The sequence below is a fragment of the Sphaerodactylus townsendi genome, linkage group LG06, assembly GCF_021028975.2.
Source record: "Sphaerodactylus townsendi isolate TG3544 linkage group LG06, MPM_Stown_v2.3, whole genome shotgun sequence".
Lineage (NCBI taxonomy): Eukaryota > Metazoa > Chordata > Lepidosauria > Squamata > Sphaerodactylidae > Sphaerodactylus > Sphaerodactylus townsendi.
The window spans coordinates 1,381,276-1,406,090 of record NC_059430.1 but is presented as its reverse complement, the minus strand read 5'-3'; the positions used below and the strand labels follow the sequence as shown (position 1 = coordinate 1,406,090).

The 24,815-nt window shown below is 50.4% G+C and overlaps 1 protein-coding gene across 5 annotated transcripts in view; it reads left to right on the top strand.

Annotated features, from left to right (window-relative positions):
• Window positions 1–24,815, top strand: part of PPP6R2 (protein phosphatase 6 regulatory subunit 2) — a 73,946-nt gene that overhangs the window by 2,306 nt on the left and 46,825 nt on the right. For 4 of the 5 annotated variants that reach the window (XM_048499449.1, XM_048499451.1, XM_048499448.1 and 1 more), the window contains exons 2-12: window positions 2,713–2,838; window positions 4,785–5,030; window positions 6,393–6,579; window positions 7,569–7,706; window positions 8,872–8,937; window positions 11,118–11,230; window positions 15,334–15,447; window positions 16,022–16,148; window positions 16,730–16,882; window positions 18,160–18,360; window positions 23,044–23,108. In XM_048499449.1, the coding sequence (XP_048355406.1) occupies window positions 4,804–5,030; window positions 6,393–6,579; window positions 7,569–7,706; window positions 8,872–8,937; window positions 11,118–11,230; window positions 15,334–15,447; window positions 16,022–16,148; window positions 16,730–16,882; window positions 18,160–18,360; window positions 23,044–23,108 (1,391 nt within the window). In that variant the 5' untranslated portion in view covers window positions 2,713–2,838; window positions 4,785–4,803. Of the gene's footprint in view, window positions 1–2,712; window positions 2,839–4,784; window positions 5,061–6,392; window positions 6,580–7,568; window positions 7,707–8,871; window positions 8,938–11,117; window positions 11,231–15,333; window positions 15,448–16,021; window positions 16,149–16,729; window positions 16,883–18,159; window positions 18,361–23,043; window positions 23,109–24,815 lie in introns of those variants that run through there. The other variant, XM_048499452.1, reaches the window with a different exon arrangement.

Below are 24,815 nucleotides of genomic sequence, written 5' to 3'. Positions count from 1 at the left end.
GCCTCAATTAATGTAATTTTATTGGTATCTATTTTTATTTTTGAAATTTACCAGTAGCTGCTGCATTTCCCATCCTCGACTTATACGCAAGTTAATACGTTTTCCCAGTTTTTTGTGGTAAAATTAGGTGCCTCGACTTATATGCGGGGTCGACTTATACATGAGTATATACGGTCATTTAAAATTGGAAGAAAACATTCACTGTGATTTCTCCATCATATGCACAATTTTATAAATGTCTACTATAACCCCTTGAAGTTGCCAGCGTGCTGTTGTGGTTAAGAGCAGGTGCACTCTAATCTGGAGAACTGGGTTTGATTCCCCGCTCTGTTGCCTGAGCTGTGGAGGCTTATCTGGGGAATCAGATTTGCTTGGCCACTCCAACTCATGCCAGCTGGGTGACCTCGGGCTAGTCACAGTTCTTCAGAGCTCTCTCAGCCCCACCCACCCCACAGGGCGTTTGTTGTGGGGGGGAGGGAAAGGAGATTACAAGCCCCTTTGAGTCTCCTTACAGGAGAGAAAGCAGGGGTATTAATACAAACTCTTCTCATCTTCTTTTCTCTTCTCTGAACGGCCACACACCTTTTCTTTGTGGAGGAAGTACCACAGTTGCCCTTTTCTGTATTTTTCCTCTCTACAACATCTTTCTTGAGATGGGATGGTCAGAACTGTGCTCACTCAAATGAGTTTTTTATTTTATTAGATTTGTACCGGCCCAATTCCCAGTCAGAGTCGGGACTCAGGGCAGCTGCAGTCAAAGATTAAAACCCTCCAATACAAAGCACCTCAAATTAAAACAAGATAATGTAAAGTACAATTCCAAAAAAAAATTCTGTGTAAATTTTAAAAATAATTCATATGTAGATGGAGGCCAATTAATAAACCCAAGCCCAGGCACCTGCCTCTTACTACTTTGTTGTGATGTATTGCGGGGGGAGGAAAAAGGGGGGGCAGATGTACCAGATGGTATTGGTGTAGAGATATGGGAGTTTGGCTATTTTAGATGGAATGCGCAACTCACAGGATGGCCTCAACCAAAGACTCAGTGGAATCTCTCTCTGCCAGCGGGCCCTGGTGTCAGCTCCACCAGGCTGGTGCCAGGGCCGAAAAAGCCCTGGCTGTGGTTGAGGCCACCCGGATATCCTTCGGGCTGGGGACCACCAGCCAATTACTGTTGGAGGACTGAAGCATCTCTGTAGGCGATACAGGGAGAATGCGGTATTGAAGATATGAGGTCCCAGACTGCTCAAGGCCTTAAAGGTTAGAACCAGTACTTTGAACATGATCCAGAACTCAACTGGTAGCCAGGGCAGTTGGCGTAATGCAGATGTGGTCTCCTCCCTCACTTCTGTCCTGGAGCCCCACTGCTGCATTCCGAACCAGTCTTAATTTCTGGGTCAGTCTCAAAGGCTGGTCAACGTAGAGCGAGACACAGTAATGAAGATGGGAAAGGTAGGAGACGGGTGCCTGGGCTTGGGCTTATTCATTGGCAGCCATCTACATGTGGATTATCATCACAAATTTACACAGAAATGGTTTTTAGAATTTCATCAGCCTTCAACACTGAGCACCAATAGAAAACTCTCCCTCTTTGCCAAAATGGCTTAAGCCGAGTGAGTTTTAGAAACCTTCTTTTATGTCTCTGTTTAACCCGGGCATCTCTCCGTTTCCTCCCCTGTGGTTGAAATAAGAAAAGTCTAAAATTTGGGCAAGACCCCCAGAAGATAAATCATTTCTAAATCTCTCACCATGGACTGTTCTGGCTTGGAATTTGTACCATCTGAAGTGTGTGTGTCTTCCGGTGGAAACTGGGAATTTATGGGAGAAGAGGAATTTCCCTTCCTAGTCTGATGCAGCTCTGGGAGCCGTTGCTCCAATTAGTTCAGGGAATAGTGGTTTAATTTTCTATGATGGTGGCCATTGCTGTTGAGTAAAGATCCAGAGAAAGACTGCAATGAAAAGTGTTCCTGGCACACTGTTACAGTATGAGGGACTGAAGCTCAGAGAGGTTTGGCTGGTCCAGAGATGAATTTCACCTGGGGAGGTCATGTTCCATGTGCCTTTTTCCATGGCAGTCTCAAGGAGAGGCTTATTTGAGTTGTTTCTACCTTTTTAATGGGCAGGAAGCCCTGACTGAATGTTCTAGGCATGCATTTTCATGGTGTGATGGAGCAATCGGAAAAGACCTTTTGGCTTCTTTGGTAGCCAATAAACTTTCCTTTGCAATGCTCAGATGTGTGCTCTTGCCTTTGAACTGGCATGAGGAAAGCTCTCAACACCTCGGCTGCCAGGCGCCTCATGTAGACTGCCATCCCAAGAAATCTTTCCTGGGAGCAAGCCCCACTGAATAGACTGGCTAGATTCTGAGTAGACCTGCTTAGGGTAGCTGCTTTCTTACCTGAATAATCCAGCGATTCAATTCTGTGCGCACTTAACAGAGAGGGCATCCCAGTCCAGTAAGCAAGACTGACTTATACGTTTGGACTGTCCAGTGCCAGAAACTTTTATACAGGTGGTGTGTTTTGCACTTATGTGTAGAGATATTTTTGCCCTGGGACCCTCCTCTCTTGCTTGGATCCATATTGCTCTTCTGTTTATTCCTGGTGCCAGGTCTTATGCTGATGAGTTTACACACAAGTGCCTTCTGCTACATTTGTGATTTGATTTCATTTGGTAGTAATGATGTTTTTAATCTTTTTTTAAACTCTTCAGGGAATGATTTGAGAGACACTTTGGATTAAATGGCCGTTTGCCTCAAGGCAGAGAGCACTGTGGGGGCTGGAGTCCAAATGTGCCTGTGGTGAACATCTCGTTTTTGGAACAGCATTTGTACAGGGGGTAAGACCTGCTCCAGTTTCCCTTTTTTGAGGCTTGAGGCAGGCTTGGAAGTATTATCCAGATGGAAGCATTAGAGATGTAACATTTCCAGGAGCTTTGAAGTCTGGGGTAAAATCCAGACAGTTTGGGTACCATCTAGATAGATGCAATGTTTAATTTCATGGTAAACCTAAACTTATTTTTCCTGATAATACCATAAAATACATCATTTATAACTTAGTCTGTAAAATTGTATTAATTGGAGTATTTATAGTTTATTTTTATATACATGACTTATTTTTCTATAAGTAAAATTGCATCGATTGGTCATGATTAAAAATGTAGTGGTCCATCTAGTCCAGCGTTCTGTTTAGCACAGCAGCCTGGAGGGTCAAAAGGGCAGAGAGGACGAGGCCTTCCCGGACACTGTGATTAAGAGGGTTGCTGCTCCTAACTGTGAGGGTTCCCTTTAGTCCCAGTGGCAAGCTACCATGGATGGCTTTTTAGCCACAAACTGGCTGAAAAGAAGCTTATTGCCCTGCCTCGCAGAAGGGAGGGGGGAAAAAGATCCGATCCGAGTCATGGCACCATTAGCCAGACGAAGCACCCTTCATTTTCATATTTCTTCTAAACATCCAGCCTGAATGTGTCTTGTCCTTTTCTTTTTGCATTGGCTTCCAAGATAGCACAAGGTGCATCAGCTTCCGCTGTTCCCTGGAGTATTGGCTATATGTAAAGTTTTGCTTGTAAAAAAGTCAGTTATTACTTTTAAAATCCATAAATATGTCACATACTGCAATTTTACATGTGAAGTAAGTTATAAATGATGCATTTTATGTTGTTAGATTGGTTATATTAGTTTGGTTTGATGGGACAATAAGTATATATCTAATTCTGAAACGAGCACCCTACTTGCAGATGTTGAAGCCTGTAGATGGGGAGCACACTTACTGCAACAGGTTTTTCTGCGAACCCCAACAAGTGCAGAAATTTTTGAAATTAGAAAAAATCCGGAGGATTTAAATCCTTCTGTTTCTTAAAAACTTACCCCTCATGGGGCGCTGTGTGGTTTCCGGGCTGTTTGTCCGTGTTCTAGCCTCTCCTCACATTTCGCCTGGATCTGTGGCTGGCATTCAGATCCTCTGAAGATGCCAGCCACAGATGCAGGCAAAACGTCAGGAGAGAATGCTGCTAGAACACGGCCACACAGCCCGGAAACCACACAGCACCCCAGTGATTCTGGATGTGAAAGCTTTCGACAATACATTACCCCTCATGGTTGCTTTCAACCCTTGCTGGCCCAGCAGGGCACAGGGTGTGCAGCCACTGTGCTCCTGTAATGGTGGAGCCCGTTCCGGGCCCGTCAGCTGCAGCGGCTGTACTGGGAGCCCCTGGCAGGCTTGTCTGACAGCAGCCTGGCTAGAAGGTGAGCAGGTGAAGGGAGAAGTGTGAGTTTTGTGGGCTCTCAGGAGTGACTTCAAACCATCTGGCGAGAGTGTGGGACTGGGGCGGGGGGAGGTGTGCGGTGACTTGTTCCTGTGTCTTGGGGAGAGAATAGGGGAAGGGAGCATTAGGCCCAAGAAGAAGTGCTAAGTGGAGGTTGGAAAGCAAGTGTGAAGCTCCTTCTGATGAAGGAAGTCCGACCTATAGGCTGTACTTGGCCATTTTTTGTCTTCACCTTGGTTAAGCTTGGGTTCCTGTGTAACCAGCAGGCAAGCAAGCGATGGTACTTCTTCATGAGGTTGGGTTCTTGTGTTCTCCAGTGTTCCTAGAGCAGGGGTCTGCAACTTCCGGCTCTCCAGATCTTCATGGACTACAAATCCCATCAGCCCCTGTCCTAGAGCATGTAGGATCTGCTGTCAGGGTTGACTTCTTAGCCAACATTGAGCAGAGCTTTGAATGTGGGGCATAAAGAGGACTAACCATAGCTGAGTGACTGGCATCTGTTTGCTGTTCTGGCCTTGCAGGTAGGTTTGTGTCCTCACCATGTTCTGGAAATTTGATCTGAACACAACTTCGCACGTTGACAAGCTGCTGGACAGGCAGGATGTGACGCTGACTGAGTTGATGGATGAGGATGACGTCCTCCAGGAGTGCAAAGCGCAGAACCGCCGGCTGGTGGACTTCCTCTGCCAGCAGTCCTGCATGGAGGAGCTGGTTGGCCTCATCACTCATGAGCCGCCCCTGGACATGGACGAGAAGGTCCGCTTCAAGTAGGTCCCTGGCTTCTGGACGTTCTGCTGGTGGGTAGCTGGTTGGAAGGACTGGAGAATTGGCCAACTGGTGACTGGGAGAGAGGTCTGTTTGTGTGTGTGTGTGGAGGGGGGGTTGTCTTTCAGCAGCTGCTTCACATCCTAAAAGCAGCAAAAAATATCAATATAATCGCTAAAACCACTACAAAACAGCTACAGGAAAGTAAGGTGGACGTGTCAGTCTTTCCCCCGACATCAGTTGCTCACCGGTGGCTGTGGACCAGTCACAAGGACAGAGTCAGCAAGAGATCCCTCCGCTTTGAGCCCTTTCTCAGTGGCACACTCCCCGCTTGGCTTAAGGTGAAAGAGAAGGATGACCACAACCCGCGGGGCTGTGAATGACCAACAGTCACGTGATTGAGGGCCTTGGATCAGTGGCAGTCCAAAGATGTATTCTGGTTACTTCATATCTACACCATCTTCTAAGTTATGTTTTGGAGGCAGTTTAATACAAGTTGAATGAATAGAAAATGTACAGCACATCTTAAATCACACAATTCAAAGTCATTGCAATAATTCAAGAATACAAGTCTTCAGTTTAAAGCTGAAATGATTGACTAGTATATTTTCTCTTGTATCCAAAATGCCGCCCTGAGCCCTCCAGGGATGGGTGGGGTAAAAATCTAAAAATAAATAAATAATGAATAATATGAGTCCAAGGAAGGAGATGAAATCAAGTGCTCACCTGAGGAGCCGCAACCTGACCTCACTGGAACTAAGGCAGATCTGATGGCTTGGGGTGTTTTGTGAGGTGACCCCACCACAAAAACGATCTTTTAATTCCTTAAAAGTAAAAGCCATCAGTTTGAATCTGGCTTGGAAGAGAACTAATAACGTGTACATGTCAGAATTTGCTGTATTCTTGCTTGCTCTGTCCTGTTCGCAAGTTGACAGTGGCTGAGTTCCTAGATCGTTTTCAGAGGCCATCGTACACATTTCAATACTCCAGTCTGGGCCAAAAGATGTTTCAAGGCCTCAGACTTCTAAAACCTTTAATTATTTTCCCCAAAGGTTGTGGGCAGGTATTGTTGCTTGTTTTAAAAATACTGTGTATGTGTTGCCTGGTGGATAAAAAAATAACCCATGCTAAAATGTGCCACCTCGTGGCTGAATGCCAGTGACCTGGGAACTCTGGGAAAAAGTAATGAGAGAGGTGGACTAGAAGAATGGAAGCCCAGCAAGGGCAGAGCACAGCAACTTGACTCTGGGGCTGAAGTGGAGATCAGGCCTCCCAGAAAGAAAGGGGGGGGGAGGGGAGGGACGTGTCACCACAGTGGCAGCTACAGCTGGCCCCCTGTGTCTGCCGTGGTGTGATTCCTGCAGGTATCCCAACACAGCCTGTGAACTGCTGACCTCTGATGTGCCGCATATCAATGACAAGCTTGGAGGGGATGAGACATTACTGGATATCCTCTATGAGTTCCTGGATCAGGAGCCTCCCTTGAACCCTTTGCTTGCCAGTTTCTTCAGCAAGACCATGGGCAATCTCATCGGAAGGAAAACAGAGCAGGTGAGGCCAGCCCTTGCTCTCGTTCTGAGGACGTAGCCTTGTCATTGTTCTAGAGCAGCGTCTCCCAACCTTCTCGATGTCGCGGTGCCCTTGACCTCCCTCTTCATATCCCACAGTACCCCATGGGCGGTACGCCCCTGCCCCCCCGCCCCTCCCAGTGCCCCTGCTTGCCACCCCCTAGAGGCGTATCTAGGGAAAATGGAATCCAGATTTTGCCACAGTGGGCTTTAGTGGGGCTGTCGCGGATCCTGCACTCCTTTCTCGTGGCGCAGCACTTCCCTGGTTCTAAGTCTGTGGGTCGGGGGTCGGAGAGGTGTGGTTTGGGGAAAGTTGGAAGGTGAGGATAGGGGGAGGGTGGAGAGGAGTGACTGGGATTGGCAGGAAGGTTGAAAGGGGAGGTTTGGGGCAGCAGATTGGGAGAGGGTGGAACAGAGAGGCTTGAGGTGGGGGAGGAAGGAAAGGGGAGGGTTCTGTTGGGGCAGGATGGCAAGGTGAGGCTTGGGGTGGGAGCAGAGGTGAACCGGGGGAGGGGGATGCCCCTTCTCCCCACTTACCTTAGCCAACGTAGGTTGGGCCAGGAGCCTGCCGCTGGCTGTCCTCCTCCACTGCCTGCAGGAGCAGCCTGGACGAGCCAAGCTGAACTGAGGGGCGGCAGAGGGGGAAGGGGGGGAGCACTCTCGTGGTACCCCTGGGAGGTGCTCATGGCAAACCAGAGTATTGCGTAACCCTGGTCGGGGATCGCTGTTCTAGAATCTAGCTGTTGTGGTTTTTCTGGGCTGCATGGCTGTGGTCTGGTAGTTTTTGCTTCCAGCATTTCACCCACATCTATGACGGATATCTTCAAAGGCATGTCACGATGAGATCTGTTTCTCAGCCAGCTGATTCCACTATGAAAGCCTTCAACAATATCCTTTCTGTTTTCCTGGAAATGGATGTCTTCCTCTTTGCTTCTTTTGTGTGGCAACTCCTGCTGTCTTTTATTCTTTCAGGTGATTTCATTTTTGCGAAAGAAAGTCACGTTTATTGACCTGGTGCTAAAGCACATCGACACGTCTGCCATGATGGACCTTCTCCTGCGAATCATCAGCTGCGTGGAGCCAGCTCAGTTGCGGCAGGAAGTTCTGAATGTGAGGGCTTGCAGTGTGCTGTGTTGCGCTGGGTTTTTTTTTGTGCCAATAAGAGTCTAGAACTTTTGCTTGAAGAGTTGCTTCAGGAATGCGGAGCGTGAGAGGGCCCATGGGCAGGGTCTATTCCAGCTTCTTCGTCTCAGAAGAAGAGCTTGCAAAGGGTTGGACTCTACAGGTGCTGCAGTCGGGGTTTTTCCCCACTTGATGGAGCAGGCGGCCCCTTGGGTCTCCAGGCAGCTTCCAAGCTGTTAAGTGGAGAACAGGAGGGCTGGTCTTGTAATGCGGCCTTTGGGTTCAGGAAGTTTGTGGGTGTCCCTCCCCTATATCGGGGCCTAGCTCTGTGAGTTGGGACACAGAATGTAATTGGGAATGTAATCCATCCGGCGGCGGGTGGTGAAATGCATCTCCGCCTGTTCACGGTCCGTGGCAGCTCCTCCACCCACGTCACATTGTTCCCGGGTCAGGGGAAGGCAGCATGCCGACAGGGTCCTGCGGGTCACCATCAGAGTTGCCTGTTCAACCTGCTCCTGCAAACCGAGGAGAGTAACGCTCTGGCTGAGGCGAGGTCGGGACATCGCAACCAACGACAGAGGCTCTGGTTCTGGGTCCGGCTCCAGCTCAGACTCCTCTGTGTGAACCAGGATTGGGGGAGAATTCAACAGTACATAGTTTCACACAGTCAAGCCACGATAACGCGAAAGCAAAAATCCCCAGTCCAGGCAGAGAGCCAGGGCTGACAGGCGGGAAAGATTCAAGGACAGAACACACACCAACATCTTCCTGACAGGTTTATCGGAATGAATTATCTCCAGCTGTTTGTCTTGCAAGCTTCCCGTTTGTTCCTGTCCGGTGTGTGTTCTCTCTGCCTGGGGCACGCTGGTCTTTGCAGGGTTTGAGTGGCAGGGTGATGGTGATGGTGGAGTTAAATTGTCTTTCTCTGGGGTGGAGGGTTGGACAAGTTGGCTTCTGGTCTCTTCCAGTTGACCTTATAACTTTTGTGATGGAGCCTCTGCTTTAGCTTTCCAAAAAATGAGGAGGAGGAGGAGGGAGAGAATCCCTGCGTGCGTGGATGAGCTGCTGAGAATCCCTGCGTGAAACATCGCAGTGGGCTTGGGGGTGTCTGTGGGGCTGACCATCTGGCCGTTTCTTTTTTTTGTCCCTCCAGTGGCTGAATGAAGAGAAGGTCGTTCAGAGGCTGGTGGAGCTGATCTCTCCCAGTCAGGATGAGGACGTGAGTATGACCTTGAGGAAAGACTGTTTGATTCCTAGATGAGCTTGGCCCCATCTGCAGGTACTCAACTCCCTGGATTCGGGCCACGCTGTCAGAAGGGAGATTCTTTTGCAAACATGGGTGACCCCACCCAGGCTTGCAGAAAACCCCAAAAAAGAAGGGGCGGGGCGGGGCGGGGGGGGGGATACAAAAACCCAAAACCTGAGAACAGTTGCCTGTGCAAGCGCAGAGAGCTCTTCCCTGGATGCTGGCAGGCCTGTGGGGAGGAAGAGGGTGGGAGACGCAGCCACATGCTGTGATTGGCAGGTGCTGTGGTGATTGAGCAGAGTGACGCAGCCTCCCCTGCTTGCCTTCTGTGGCCGCGCTGAGTGGAGAACCAGCAGCATCCCAAGGGGGGGGGGGGCGGGTGTTGGTTCTCTCCTTGCAGGACAAATCTAGGTGACCGGTTTCTCCATACTCAGGCATTTTCAGGAACTGACTGTTCATTTTGGATAGATACAGGTTGGGTGCCCGCCGGGTGCCAACTGGGCAGATTTTCGCCCGCTGTAACTGCTCCAAAGTGGAGTGTGTAGATGGGCTGCCTGACAGCCCCTCATCCGTCAGACCTGTCCCCCCCCCCAATCCTGAGGATTTCCAGGGCCATCAGGATGGGAAGGGGTAGGTTTCGCTTGTGTGACCCCACAGTGGTTGAAAAGACCCTGGGTTTTTTGAATGGAATGGAACACAGCCCCTGTGGTGGGTCAAGCTCCAGGAAAACACCTGGACCGTACGTGGTGACAGACAGTCAGGCACTTCCGCAGGGAGCTCTGCTGGACACAGCCGCCCAAAGGTGTTTTGCCTTGCAGGACATCTGCAGCCAGGCTGCACAGTTCCCCATGGGGAGCGATTTGTCTGTTGGTACAAGAGGGGTGGCTTCTCAGCCAGGGCGTCCCACGTGCTGTGATGAGCTGTTGCCAGGGCTGCGTCCTAGTACTTAACAGAGTCAGACGGCTACTCTGGCCCCAGAGGATCAACCACCCGCGTGGCGACATCCTCAGACACAGTGTTTTCTTGCAGATGCATTTCCTGTTGAACTGCCAGGCACTCGCTGTGTTCCACTGTGGGGATGACATATCGGGTGTGGAGGCAGAGGCTGAACTGCCTTTTGAGCCTCTCGGGGTTCTCTGCAGAGGCTGCTTCCTAAGGCCCCAGTCCTGATGGTGAGGGTGGTCGGAGGGCTGTTCATTAGACGCGGGCTGTGGAATGTGGCTGTCTTCTGAAGAGACCTTGGACCTTCAGATTTTGTCTCCTCATTGACTGACTGGAACCCCATTGTACAAAAGGGGGAAGTGGGGTCCCTGCTGGACTTGTGTAGGGTCCTAATCATGCACACCAGGTAGTTAGAATCCCTGTTGGTGACTTTCCATCTGGCCCCTAGGCAGAAAACATCTAAAACCCCTTGAGCAGAATGCCTGTGTTCGGTGAGCATTGTGTCGGACAGTGGGATTCGTGCACTTGTTGAGGGCTGCTGCCATGAGGGCCGCGTTGAATTAAAAAAGCACCTCTGTAGTGGGCACAGGCCAGGCACCAACTTAGGCTGTGGTCAGGTGGCACAACCTCAGGTGCCATCACCCTCCAGGACAGTTAGTTCAGTAGGGTTAACATCTTTCTGCGGCGGGTCCTCTCCTGCCCCCCTCCAAGGTTAGTAACTTTTAAGCATTCCATCTGTACCTTCTCCTCCACCAAGTGGGGTCAAATTGTGGGACTTGACTTCAAGCAGAAGGAACCTGGAAGGCTGAGAAACAGCTCTGGCTCCTGTGTTTCTGGGCGGGCTCCTAGAGCCAAAGGAGAGGCGTTGGGGGTGGGGCTCTCTGGCCTCTGAGCATTCTGGGAGTTGAGGAACAGCGGCAGGCCTGTGGGGAGTCTCTGAACGCTCCCTGGTCGAGGAGCCAGAAATGGTCACCTCTGATTCTTTCCCTCGTCTCTGGAGGATGCCCTCCGCACTGTCCAGTAGAAGGGACTTTCTTTTAACTTTGTTTTTAATTGAATTTGTTGATATAACATTGTAATAATTCATGTGTAAACACAGTAAGACAAATATACAAGATATACATTAATATTTCTTGGCTATATAGAAGGAGCTTTCTTGATGAGTCCGGTGTTCTGCAGAGCCTTTTGTCCTGACTGTCTCCTCCTTACAGAGACAGTCAAACGCTTCCCAAACCTTGTGTGACGTCATCAGACTCAGCCGAGATCAGAGCAGCCAACTCCCGGAGGCCACCGAGCCTGACCCACTCCTTGCAGTGTTGGAATCGTAAGTACCTTTTGTAGAGGCATTGATTGCTACTACTAATCATTTGGGAGGGACGAATGGCCTAGCACTGGTGTAAATGCTGTCTTTAGAATGGCTCTGATAATTTCCCGTGGGATGGGCTTGACATTTCATAGCTGCCCCTCCTTCCCAGCAAGATCAGCGCAGCCTTTTCTCTTGGCGTCTCTGAGCTGTGCCTCGCTCCCTGGCCCCTGTTGCCCCCTTCATGTTTATACCATGGGGGCTGGCATGCCTGAAGCAGATGACCATCCAGGCTGCATATGGGAGGATAGGTCCCCTCTGCACTGCAATCGCACGGGTGACTCCTGGTGTTTCCAGGTCCTCTTCCGGGTGGTGATTGTTTTCTACTTGCTTGCAGTAGGCTTCTTTCCCACTCAGTGAAGGGCTTTCTAGGTGATGGCCGTGTTGGCCTCATATAGCCCATTTCCTAAAGGAGGGCCACACTTTTTTGAATTCATTGGAAAACCTAGAAAGCCCATGAAGTACATGAACGTGTGATTTACTGTGTAATCACAACCAGAGTATTGTACACACCTGAATGCTACAAGGTATACAGTGGAACCTCGGTTTTTGTCCGTAATTCGGCAGGAGCCGGCGAAAACCAAGGCACCAAAGGGCCACCTGCCTTGCAGTCCTGGGTCGCCCTCTATTGACGCGGTTTTGATGGACAGCAGGCAACGGAAATTGACGAAAACCAAGGCCATCGATGAAATCCAAGTCAACTTTTATGCCTAGGCAGTTGACGAAAACCAAAATGAATGAAAAGCGAGGGCGATGAAAACTGAGGTTCCACTGTACTGCAAAAACGCTTGCAGCTTCAGTGTGCCCACTCTGGAACACCACTGGTGATTGCTTCTGTTATGAATCATTCCTTCATGGTTAATTAACTGTTTTCTTCAAGTTCTTTACAATCTGTTGTAAAGGAACAGACTTACAAGCCCCCCATTGTTTCTTCTTGGTGGTCTCTGGGAGGTCAGGAAACCCATGTGGCTGTACCGAGTCTCCACTCAGCACCACTGTCCCTTCCCCTTTCTCCCCGAGGGTGCCAGAAACAAGCAATGTCGCCCTTGCTGCCACCAGCCGCTCCAGGAACATCTCCTGCTGAATGGAGCCACCCCCGTAGGGCTCTGACCTGCTCTTCTGTGCAGAGATCCTGCCTGGGGACCTGTGCAACATTTGCGGCTTTGGGGCTGTTGTGCTGCAGGGAGAGTGAGCTGGCCCTCTTCTCCTCCCCATTGCTGCTTTCAGAAATAGCAAGTCCAAAGAGCTGCCTGGCAAAGGAAGCTTTGGGGTCTGACAAAAAAGCATTCACTCTTGAAGGCTTGCATCCTGAGAATGTTGTTGGTCTCTGAAGTGCTACTGGACAACAACAACAACAACACAAGCCTTTATTGGCATACAGGTGCTACTGGACTCAAATCTAGCAACTCCAAATAGGCATATGGCTTGTGACCCAGGATCAAACCTAGAGCATTCAAAATATTAACAAGTAAAATAAATAACTAAAAAGAACACCAGTGGTATGTTCAGGCATCCAAACAAGGGAACAAAGAAACAGAGAGGGTGCCCCGTCCTCTTTCCCTGTGGCAGGTGTCTGATGAGGACACGCCAGCAGGCATCTCTTGAAGCGTGATCATTTTTCTCTCCCCGCTTTCCTGGGGTACCTCCTTGGACCTGTGAGGTTGGTTGTTGCCCATCTGTCTGTTACCACCTTTAGAACAGTTCTTACCTTATAATCTGTAAATGATATATCATAAATGTCATAACGTTATATTGGGAACTACAGTTTTAAATGTATATATTGTTTTGTATTGGTTATATTGTATGTATTGGTTGTTGGAAGTTGCTCTGAGCCCAGATTTGGTGAGGAACGATGCAGGGTAGAAATCAGATCAATTAAAAAAACACACACTCATATATATGAGTTGAGAAGCTAGCACTTGTTACTATAGTTATAACTGAAGAGTAATAGTGACGACTGGTTGAAGTCTTAATAGTTGAATATATGTGTTATTATAACAAGACAATCCCTGGTAAGGGATATGAATATATTACTATTTAATTTTTTTAATGTTACCAGAAGGTCATTTGTATGTATTTTACAATTTGAAATTTAATAAGCATATTAATTTTAAAAAAGCACCCACTCAAGTGTAGCCTGAACTTGGTTATCTGGGTAGGGTCTTCTCCCCATTGTGTCTGCCCATGCAGACAAAACAGAGTCTCTGGGTAAAGCTCAATTGCCCGTGTTCCCTGGACAGCAGCGAAGAATTTGTTTATTTAAAACATTTCTAGCTGTCTTTCCACCCAGATAGGATCCCCAAGGTGGTGAGCGTTAAAACATTTCAGTGTCAAAACAGCGTGTAAAATAAAGTGTATGTAAAAATAATTCAGTAAGAGCATACAAACACACAATACAACAAAACAAGGAAGGGGGGTTAATAACAGTTATTGGGGCAATGCTGAACCAAACAAAAAAGTCTTCGTCTTCTGGCAGAAGACACCCATGGAGGGAGAGAGACACATTTCCCAGGGAAGGGAGTTGCAGAGTTTTGGTGCCGAATGTAGTGAAGGTGCAGAATGCATTTCAGCGATCTGAACTAAATGCTACAAGAGCCTGCACCACTGTGGCAAGAAGGGTTGCAGCAGCTGACGCTGGTGAAAAAGCTGCCCCCTGTTTTCCCCTCAGGAAGCCTGCATCCTGGGTTACTCCAAAGGAACCGCCCTGCTGCTGCTGCTGCTTCAGGGGACCTGCTTCCTCCTCCACAGCAGGAGGTGCCCCATTCCCTGGGCCAGGCTTCCTTCTCCCCCACCAGTAGCACCTTGCTTGTGTGGCATCTAAGGTAGCCCTCATCCCTTCCAAAACGGCCTCCAGGCACCTGCTCATGGTTTCCAGGGATTCCCTGGGATGGGCTGGAAGTCCGGGGGAGAGCAGAGTGCCATCAGCCGCTCAGCCCAAAGAGTGAGCTTCTTCCTCCCCTCCTGGGATGATCTTCCTATCCCCGAGGAAGAGTTTACATCCTGTCCAGCAGGGTTTGAGGTGGTCAGCCATTGTCCTCCTTAGCTAGGGTCATCAGCAGGACCAAGAGCTGGAGGGCTCTTTCTCCCAGCCCGCTCCTTTCTGCCAGCTACTAGTGTCCATCTGCACTCCTGCTCATGGGCAGAGGGTAGTCCAAACGATTGAAACATTGGGATGAATTCTTGAGAGGAGTGCATGGTATGGCTCCTCGTGTGTCAAAACTGTTGTTATTACTATTACACATTGTGTTAGGGTTACAAAAGAGCCCTCACTGTAAAAGCAACACACAACGTGCCTCTCAACCATTAAAAACATATGCAGGAAAGAGGGTCGATGAAGGAATGCCACGTAAGAACAGAAAGGTCCACTCCCCTGGCAGAAGATGGGGACAGAGGGCCACGTGGACTCTCTCTGGGGAGTGAAGTGCATAGTTTTGGCGCCACAATCAGGAAGGCTGTTTCTTGGTTTGTGCTCATAGAACCTCAGATGGAAAGGGCACCAAATGTGGGGTCTGCAAAGGTGATTACAGTGATCAGGTGGATTCATAGGGGAGGAGGTGCTTCTCAAAGTGTGCAGGTCCCAAGGCGTGGAGTGCTTTTAAAGGTCTATATCAGTTTCCCGAATTGGGCCTGGAAGCAAATTGGGAGCCAGCGTAGATGAAACAAGACAGTGTCCTTACAGTAGTATCACCTATGAAGCGTACTTTCTGGATACTCTTAAGGTGTAGCCCCCATGTAGACTGCATTGCAGTGATTTAATCTGTATGTTACCAGGGCACATACTACCGGGGGGTGGGTGTGTGTGGAAATGCCATGGCTTTCTCCCAACCAAAGGGAGTTTGAAGGTGCTTCTGGCTGCCGCCGCTGCCTGTTTACGCAGCGTGGGGATTGGGGCCAGGGCAGGGCTGGCCCAAAGGTGTAATGCCGCAGTGACCTCAGGGCGAGGGAGGAGGGTCAGCTGTGTGTGCCAGCATTGGGGGGGGGGTTGCTCAGTTCCTGCCCCAGGCGGTGGGGGGTGCGCTGTGCTGTTTTCTGCCTCTGGTGTGACTTTGACTTGGGTGTCTTAGGCAGGAATGTGTGGAGCAGCTTCTGAAGAATATGTTTGACGGAGAGCCAACAGAAAGCTGCCTCGTGAACGGCACGCAGGTTTTGCTGACGCTGCTGGAGCCAAGACGTTCTGGGTAAGGAGGACAGGGCTTGTCAGGGGCATCCTTGTGCCCCTCTCTGTGTGTGTGAGAGCCACGTGCGAAGGCCCTGGCAGGGACTGGCCCTCCCCCCTCCCCAGAGTCTTGGGGGCAATCAAGCCCAATAAGGGAACTCTCTGCTCCCCTGCCAAGGCCCTGTCGGGATAGTGGGCATGTGGCTTAGCTGTTAGAACCTCCTGCTCTTCATTTTACTCGACGCAGGCCCATCTCCCTGGTGGTGGCGCTGCCTTTCTGCAGCCGTGGGTTTCTGCAGAGCTCTTCAGCATGCTGCTGTGACCTGTGCTGGGGAACTTTGGGTTGGGAATGTCTTTAGGACATCATCATGGTCATTCTCTTGCAGTAAGGACAACCTGAGGAAGGGATTCCTATGTGCAGTGCCCTCAGCTCCTTGCAGGGAGGCATAAAACGTCCCATCTATCTCCTGGACTATGGCTGTGAAAATCTTTAAGGCAGCACCTTGTATGGGGCTGGCTTTGGCATAGAGCCAGGTAGGTCTTGGCCTGGTTTGGGTTGGTGGCTGACCAGTGTTTCCCTCCCTCCCTGCCGGCAGAGCGGAGGGGCTCGTGGATCCTGCCTCTCAAGGCCTCGACCGGTCCTCCGTTGTCAACCGCAGCATCTTGCTTGGCATCGAGTCCCGGCTGAAGGACTTCCACCAACTTCTGCTCAGCCCCCCCAAGGTAGGTGCCTTGACCAGCCTTTATTTTCTCCTTTGGGGCCTATTTCCTGTTGGATAAAGGTGGCGTGGGGAGATGGCTGGCTGCAATTGGCCATGCTGGCAGGGGCTGATGGGAATTGTAGTCCATGAACATCTGGAGAGCCGCAGGTGGCAGACCCCTGATCTAGCCAGTGTTGTGATGGTTGGGTGGGAAATCCAGAATGGCTTTGCAAATTGGGTGTGTGTGTTTTTTGTCTGGTTTGGAATGGAGATTCTTCGCCTGTGACTTGAAAGGTGCAGGAGAAGAGAGTGTCTGAACTGTCGGAATCTCACTGTTGCTACTTCTTTCACGATGCATAGTTTCAGAAGCCTCCAGGGGAAATTGGGCCAATGGAAAACACCACCTCCCGTACGTGGGGTGTGTGTTTTTCCTGTCCTGAGTCATCTCTTGTGACTCTGCTCCGTTGCCCTTTCCTTTGATGAAGCCGTCCTTCCAGGGCCCGTGCTTTCTGGCTCACTGATGGCTGGGGGAGTGAGGCGGGGGCCTTTGCGCTGCTCTGGCCTTGAAGCCCTGCCAAGGTGATTGTATCTTGTTTGTGACAGAGGAGCCCCATCCTGACAACCATTGGGGTCCTGGAGGAGCCGCTGGGCAACGCCCGTCTTCATGGGGCCCGCCTGATCGCCGCCCTTCTCCACACGAACAGTGCTGGCATCAACCAGGAGCTGTGTCGCCTGAACACCATGGACCTGCTTCTGGTGAGTCACAGGCCGGAAGGGGCACCTTCCTCAGCTGATATCTGGCTGCCTTTCGCCCTTGGTCCTTTCTGGCAAATGGGAATTCTCTGTTTGTTCCCAGAAAAGTCAGTCTGGAGGGAAAAGGCCCATTCAGCTTTGAAAATAACCTTTTTGGGCTGAAAAGTTTGCTGACCCTTCAGGAAAATTATTTTGGGTCCTGTGTGAGCCAGGAGGCTGGGCAAGGAAGGTGAATCCTCACTGATCTCATCCAGCAGGGCTCTTCTTAGATTCTCATGGCCTCTGTCCCTGTTCCTTGTCATTTGCCCTGCAGAGGAACTGGCTGGTCACCATGTGATGCAGGATCCTGGGCTAGATGGACCCTCCCTGATCTGACTCAGCAGGGCTCTTCTGCTCTTCTTATCAGGGAAAGGCCTCATTCTCCGTGCTCTGTTGGAGGCCCTGCAGGGGAACAGGTTGGCCACTACGTGAGATAGGATGCTGGACTAAATGGACCACTAAATGGACCAGCAGGGCTCTTCTCATGAAGGCCTTTGACCTCTCTAAGAACATCAGAACACAGAGCCTGCTGGATCAGACCAGAGTCCATCTAGTCCAGCACTCTGCTACTCGCAGTGGCCCACCAGGTGCCTTTGGGAGCTCACATGCAGGAGGTGAAAGCAATGGCTTCTGCTCCCGAGCAACTGGTCTGCTAAGGCATTTGCAATCTCACATCAAGGAGGATCAAGATTGGGAGCCATGGATCAACTTCATAAATCTGTCCAAGCCCCTTTTAAAGCTATGCAGGTTAGTGGCCATCACCCCCTCCTGTGGCAGCATATTCCAAACATCGATCATGTGTTGCGTGCAGAAATGTTTCCTTTTATTAGTCCTAATTCTTCCCCCCGGCATTTTCAGTGTATGCCTCCTGGTTCTAGTATTGTGAGAAAGAGAGGAAAATGTCTCTCTGTCAACATTTTCTACCCCGTGCATAATTTTATAGACGTCAATCATATCCCCCCTCAGCCATCTCCTCTCCAAACTAAAGAGTCCCAAACGCTGCAGCCTCTCCTCGTAAGGAAGGTGCTCCAGTCCCTCAATCATCCTCGTTGCCCTTCTCTGCACTTTTTCTATCTCTTCTGCTGTGTTGTTGGACCTGCTAAGGCACTGGCTGGCCACTGTGTGAGACGGGATGCTGGCTGAGAGGAATTCTTGCTGGTCTGACCCAGCAGCACTCTTCTTATGTTCTTCAAAGTCTAAGCATGTCCTGAGTGAACTTCATTCTCCTCCTTCAATTCCAGGACTTGTTTTTTAAATATACTTGGAATAACTTTTTGCATTTCCAAGTGGAATTGTGTGTGGCAGTTATTCTGGCTCACTCTGCAAATGAAAGCAAATCAGCCACAAAAGACACGGAGAATAAGGAGGGACCAGACGGGTGTGCGGCTTCAGAGGACCTGGAAGTACCAGTCAGCCCTCCTGAAAACATCATGGTGACACATGTAAGGCTCTTCATGTTGTTCTGTCAGAGCAATGACGTTGCCCAGGTTCCCTCAGATAGGCATGTTTCCAGTTATTTTGTCGTTCTGTGCATGCTACGCTGTTCCCCATCGTAGTTCCTGAAAGAGCAGTGTGGGTCCGTGGGAAACGGGGAACAATTTTATTTTAAGCTGTGGCATTGCAGCAGGTAAGAGTGTTAACTCCATTTCTCAGACAGAAACATGGACTCCTTGTGTGTGTGTGTGTGTGTGTGTGTGAGAGAGAGAGAGAGTGCAGGGGTGTGTGGCTCTACAGTTCCAGGTGCAAGATTTCATGGCACGTGTGAAGCCATCTAATGGAACACAATGGAAGTAGCTGTTTTGAGAAACACCATGAGAAAAAAGTTGTTGTTTCTGAATCCCCCCCCCCCCCCCCCCGTGTTTTGGCACCAGAGCTCTAAGGTGGTCTGTGCTGGGTTCCGGGCAGTCTCTTAGCTTCCACGCTGCGAATCCATAAATGCGTCACGGGCCTTTGCACCAAACCTGAAAACACGCTCAGGTTAAACAGCAGTCTAGGAGGAAAGGAAAGATTCCCTTTACAGAATTATTTGAGTTGTAGGTAGATCTGGAAATCTAACAGTAGTCTGCAGTTCCTCTCTAAAGTGCAGCACACATTCTCCATCACGGGAGGATGGTATCCTTGAGGCGAGCTGCGTCTCCCACTTGCTCTGCAGTCAAGGCTTATGCAGATCTCCTTTGCCTGGCTTCTGCATCCGGTTGGAGACAGACCCTCCGGCTCTTGGATTATTATGTGTCCTCGGTGGACAGATGAGGTCCCGTCTGTATGTCATGATCCAAGCCTCCATGTCCCTCCCTCTTGCTTTGAGCCCGGTGGTGAAGGCAAAACAGACTGAAGCCAGACACGGAGGAGGGGAAGCTGGCAGGGGCCAGCAGTTGGCTTTTGTGGAGCAGGTTAAGGGCCTGGGCTTGTTCATGGCTCTATCCTTGGTGCTCGAAGAGCAGATCGGCCCGGTGGACCAAGAGCGCCTTCCGGCAGCTGTGTCTCCCTTCCCTGCTTTCCACCTCCTTAGGCTCAGAAGATCTTGCCACACTGATTGATGCTTTTATGACCGCAGGTTTGGTGGGGACCTTTCCTTCTTTTTTAAGCTCAACTAAGGTCACATTCTGTCTGTGGGGCTGCCTGAAAACTACGGCTGGTTCAGCAAGCAGTTACTGACAGTGGCTAGATCTGGTGGGATGTGCTTTGCCCATTCTGAAAGAGTTAACTGGCTGTCGGCTTGATTCAGCTCAAGGGACTGCGTTACTCTGGGGACCCCTGCATCTCCTTTGGTCTGTGTCCAGCACCAAGTGTGAACTTTGGGTTGCCACCAGTGAGGTTTTCCCCCAGCCTCTGCTATAGCATGGGACTCCCACACTGTGGAGTGGAGGAGCCCTTGCTGGAGGGTCTCTTAAAAATTGGATCTGGTTTTTATTTGAAATGTCTTGATGATCTGTAAGCCTCCTTAAGCAGAGAGGAAAGGCTGAATGTCAATATTTTAGTTAATGAAATACTTCTCCTACACGATCTTTTCTTCTCTTCCCGGGGTTTCACCAATCTGGCAGCTCACCTCAGGATTCAGGGTGGGCCTGCACAGCCATGTTCAGAGGGCTGTTTCACCAGGCCCCCCCCAGGATCCTGGGCCCCAGAGATGCACAGGAGTCTCCTGCCCACTTCAGTGGCTCTGCCGCCCTCTGCAGGCAACGTCCTCCGATGGCTTCACAGGCAAAATGTCTGTTCCATGGCAGCTCCAGGACATCAGCCTGCAAATGGGTTTCCCCCTTTCCAGAACCATCCTGCCAGGGGGGTGGGTTGGGGTGGGGGTGTCTGCTTGGTTGAAGAGGCCTCTGCCTCCGTCAGGCCACCCAGGGCGAATGGGGGGACTCTGAGACCAACCCAATCACCATTTGACTTGCCACCCCTTCCACCATCAGGCAGAGGGGGCTCTCATCCTCATCTTCACAGACAACTTGCCTGTAAGGACCCATGTCAATCAGTAGGGAGTGGTCTGAAGGCGGCTGCTATCCTGCCTCCCTTGGCAGGGACTAGTTGGTTTTTAAAACTTTATTTTATTCTATTGATCTCCCACCCTCCCTGAGCAAAGCCCTGGAGGGCCGGCTAGAACGTGCTCTCCACCCTACCCCCTGCTCCTGTGCTGCTGCCGTCACTTCCCCACAGCTACTGTATTCTTTTCCTCCAAAGGAGCAGGAGGTGCAATTCAGGTGTGTCCCTCTGCTGCTCTGGGTGGGGGCACAGCAGCCCTGGGACCCCTCCCCCAGCTTAGTCACATGTGCACGTTCCTTACTCTGGCGTGGAAAGGAGCACACTGTTGGCAATCTGTGTCAAAGCAACCATGTTTTCTTCCAGGGAAAACGTGGAGCTAAGTGTGTGTGTCCCCTTTGTGGAGGGCAAGTTACAGTTTGGGGTGTTTAGTTTGTGTGTGTTTAGTTTTGGGGGGAAAGCAAAAGGGAGGTTTCCCCACCTGAACACAGCGGATCGGCTTTAAGACATCATAATGTTTGTGGCTGGTACGACGGATCCACCAGCCTTGTGGCCTTGCCGGTGACACTTGGTCTGCTTCTTGCCACATCTAGTTACAACTGGGAGACTGGTGATTGCTCAGAAGTAGAAAGGTTTGAAGTGAACCAATGAAAGAAGAATGGACTGAGAAATTGATAGATTTAGCAGAAATGGGCAAATTGACCAACAGAATAAGAAGACAGGACTCATCCTAACACTTGGAAACCATTTATCACCTGCCAGATGAAATGTAGAGAAGATTTATTAACTACAAGCTTTGTACATTAAACAGTAGTGAGTAGATTCAATTGTAGTAGAAATTAGACGTTATTATAAGCATTTTAGTACGGTGACAGCACATGGTGACTTAGAAAAAGAGATTAGTCCTGTCTTCGTGAAGAAGTGGGAAGTCTTTTTTTGAGTTTATGACAGATCATTTGTTACACTTGAAAGTTTTGACATCGCATTTTTAAAAAATTGTACATTAATAAAGTTGAAATAAAGAGAGAGAGAGAGAGAGAGAGAGAGAGAGAGAGAGAGAGAGAGAATCCCTCCCGCACCAGGCAAGGAGACTGTCAGTTTTCCTTCCGCTGGGCAGTCCTAATTCTGTTGTTGCAGGGGCTCTACTGGGCCTCCACAGGAGCTCCTGATGACAGGAGGGATCATAAACCGGATGGAAAAGGTAGAAAGAGGGCCACCTCATTTCCATAAAGGGTCACTAACGGTTCAGCAATTGTGAGGCATCATCGGCTTTTCTTCTGTTTGACTCATTGGTCCATAAAACTTGCTTGAGAACATTTGATGACAGTAATTCGGGGGGGGGGGGGCTGAGTGCTTCAAGAATATGAAACTGGAGTGTCCAGCGGCACCTTAAAGAGCCACAGCATTTGTTCTGGCATCCGCTTTTGTGAGTCAGAGCTCACTTCATCAGATGCACAGCGTGTCCGTTCAAAGCAGCGAAATTTATGCTGAGCCAGTTTGTATATAACTTCAGAGACATCAGTTAGAAATGGGGCTGCAGAGAGGGCCAGTTTGAAGTCTGCTTTGTTAATCAATCAATCAATCAGAAATTATAATCCTCACAATCATTGTGTGCTTGTCTGTAAGAACGAATTGGAATTCCCCAAGGCCCTGTCCCTTATTTAGGGAATGGTTGCCAAAGCTGCTTCCATAATATGGTTGTCTAGTGTTAGTCTGAGGTTTACTGTGTTTGCTCCAGCAGCATGTGGTAGTTGCCCTTTGTTTATCATTTTAAAGTTTCTGTTAAGACAACAAAAGACGGCTAGACAGTACCTTGGTGCAGTAGTAGCATCAGATCTGTCATTGTGGATTGCCATTTCAGCTGGTCAGTCAGTTGGAGGTCAGTTCATTGACTAAATCGAACTGGAAACTGTGTGTGTGTGTGAGGGGGGATTGCTATGGTATTTCCAGCTCAGTGCCCATTTCCCATGCACTTCATCCAAACCTTGCCACAGTCTTCCATGCCATCTCTCACTGGTGGTAACCAGGTCAGCAGTTCTGAGCGCTGAGCACCCTCCTGAGTAACGGAACATCCCCTTTTGCTTTTTTTTTGTTTACTTGTTTGTTTTGGGCACTTGGGCCTCAGTGTAGCGGAAAGTGCCCCACCCCCTGAGTCACCTGATGCCCGGGGCCCCCATGCGTACTGCTGAGGGGGGCGTGTGTCCCTTGGCCAGCTGAGCTGTTGGCTCCTGCTCCCTTCCCTGGAAGGACTGGAGCGACTGGCTCTTCTGCTCAGCTTTCCTGCAGCTCCCTTTGTGGTCCTTTGCACAGGAGGGTTGTGCCACTCGCTGTGGAGCTACTTCTGTTGCAAGGAAGCCTTCCTGGCCCAGCCAGGGCAGCCTGGGGTTTTGCCTCCCTGCTGTGGGTGGTGACGGAGTGCTGTTTCTGCCTTCCGCACGAGATGCTGCCTAAGAATCTCACCCCCACCCCTTCCCTCTTGGATCATCCAGCACACCTCTCCCGCGTGCTGCTGGGCACTCTGTGCAAGTGTGAACCGTTGTGTCAGAATGGAGATGCTCTTGGTGCTCGAGCCTGTCTTGGGCTGTGTCCTGGTTTGGTCGCGAGAGTGCTGTGCATTTCACGGATCTTGTGCTCCTCTCCCCCTCCAGTTATTCCAGACATGCTGCCTGGTGCAAAGGATCCTGGATGCCTGGGAGGCAAACGACAAAATACAGTAAGGCTTTTTCTGCTTGTGCTGTAGCTCTGGCCTGGAGTGTGAACTTGTGTCCCATTAACCTTAAACAGGTGTGGCTTCATCAAGTCAAAACATGCATGATGTGAAAGGGCAGCCCACAGCTGTCCAGATTGACTGGCCCAGCCACCTGTGGCCGACCCCCAAGCACCTGCTGGCTACTGAGATGTTTGTGTATCACAGAACTCTCTCACAACCAAAAGTGGTAATTAGGCATCAGGAGCAAGGCAGGCTTATTGGGGCCTAAACGTTCCACCATCACGTCTCAACTGACTTAGGGCAGCAACCCTTGGTGAGGTTTTCAAGGCCAGAGTTGTGTGGAGGTGCTTTGCCATTGCCTGCCTCCCTGTCACGGCCCTGACATTCCTTGGAGGTCTCCCAGCCAAATAGTAGCAGCCAGGGCCGAACCTTCTTAGCTTCTGAGATCTGACGAGGTCAGCCTCACCTGGGCTACCCAGACCAGAGCTGTTCGTGGGTTAGTGGTCCATCAGTGGTGTTTAAACTAGTGATTCGTTTAATTTAAAAAGTGAAAAGCTTTCCTGGCTGAACACTGGAAGTGCCTTTGTGTATCCACCGCTCTGTCAACACCTATTAAGGTCAGAAATGATGTTCTCCTGGAGGCGATCTCGGGCATCCTGGATGGGTGATTTCCAACCTATACTCAGGGAGGCAGGACTTAATTGATGTCACTTCCTGTGTTGGGTTGGCACCTCCCCTTGATCCCCAGTCTTCTTCCTGCCTACAGCAGGGAGTGCAGCGCTTGTTAGGAGCTCCAAGCCTAAGCTGTTTTTTCTTCAACTACCCTTCTGTTTCTTCCTGTCTTGTAAGTCTGTCTGCCCTGTTTGTCTTCTAACCCCAACCAGCCTAGCAGAGCAACTAATTGCGGCAGGCAGCCAAGGCAATGGCCGAGCAGCGCACTTACGCGCGCTCCTTCTCCCCTCCTCCAGACTCTTTCGGCAAATCCGCAGCCGAAAGCACCAGGGCAGCAACCCGTCGCGGTTTGCGAGAGCCCAACGTCGCAGAGCCCCTACAGGAGCCTCGTGCAGCCTCCTCCCAAGCCGCGTCGTGAAGAGGAGAAAAAAAAAACGAAAGCCCGGCGATGCTTCGGCTGGCGGCCCGGGGAGCCTCCCGCAGCCCAGACCCGCGAAAGGAGCACCAGCGTCCCACTCAGGGACGTGGCTGGCGAAGCTCCCTACAGCCCCCATGCAGCTAGAACGGAGTCGTTTCGCTCTCCTCCCATGGACTCGGGAGTCAGCCGCGCGAAAGCGAACGTGGCGAATCGCCAGCGCCATTGAGCAGGGCGCAGAAGCGATGGAATTCCCTCAGCCTGCGTCTCCAGCCAGGCAAGACCGAGCGGGGAGGGAGGGGCTCAATCAGCCTAACGTGTCTCCCAATATAGCTGATCCCTCTTCTTGGATCCACACTTCCCCAGAGTCCCTGATGGGAATGTTCAGGACAGCCATGAGGGAAGAGATTAACCAACATGAGAAAAATAAAAAAGCCAAACGCAAAGGAAAAAAGCATTCTCATCCAAAAAAGACCCACAGACCTAGACACCACTCCAGTTCCTCTTCTTCGCTTTTACCCCCCCAACCACCCCAACCTATAGGGACCCCCTCAATTTATCTGAGGAGGAGGGCGCTAGCGAGGGGGAGATCAGAGAGTCAGATCATTTTTCAGACGAAGAGA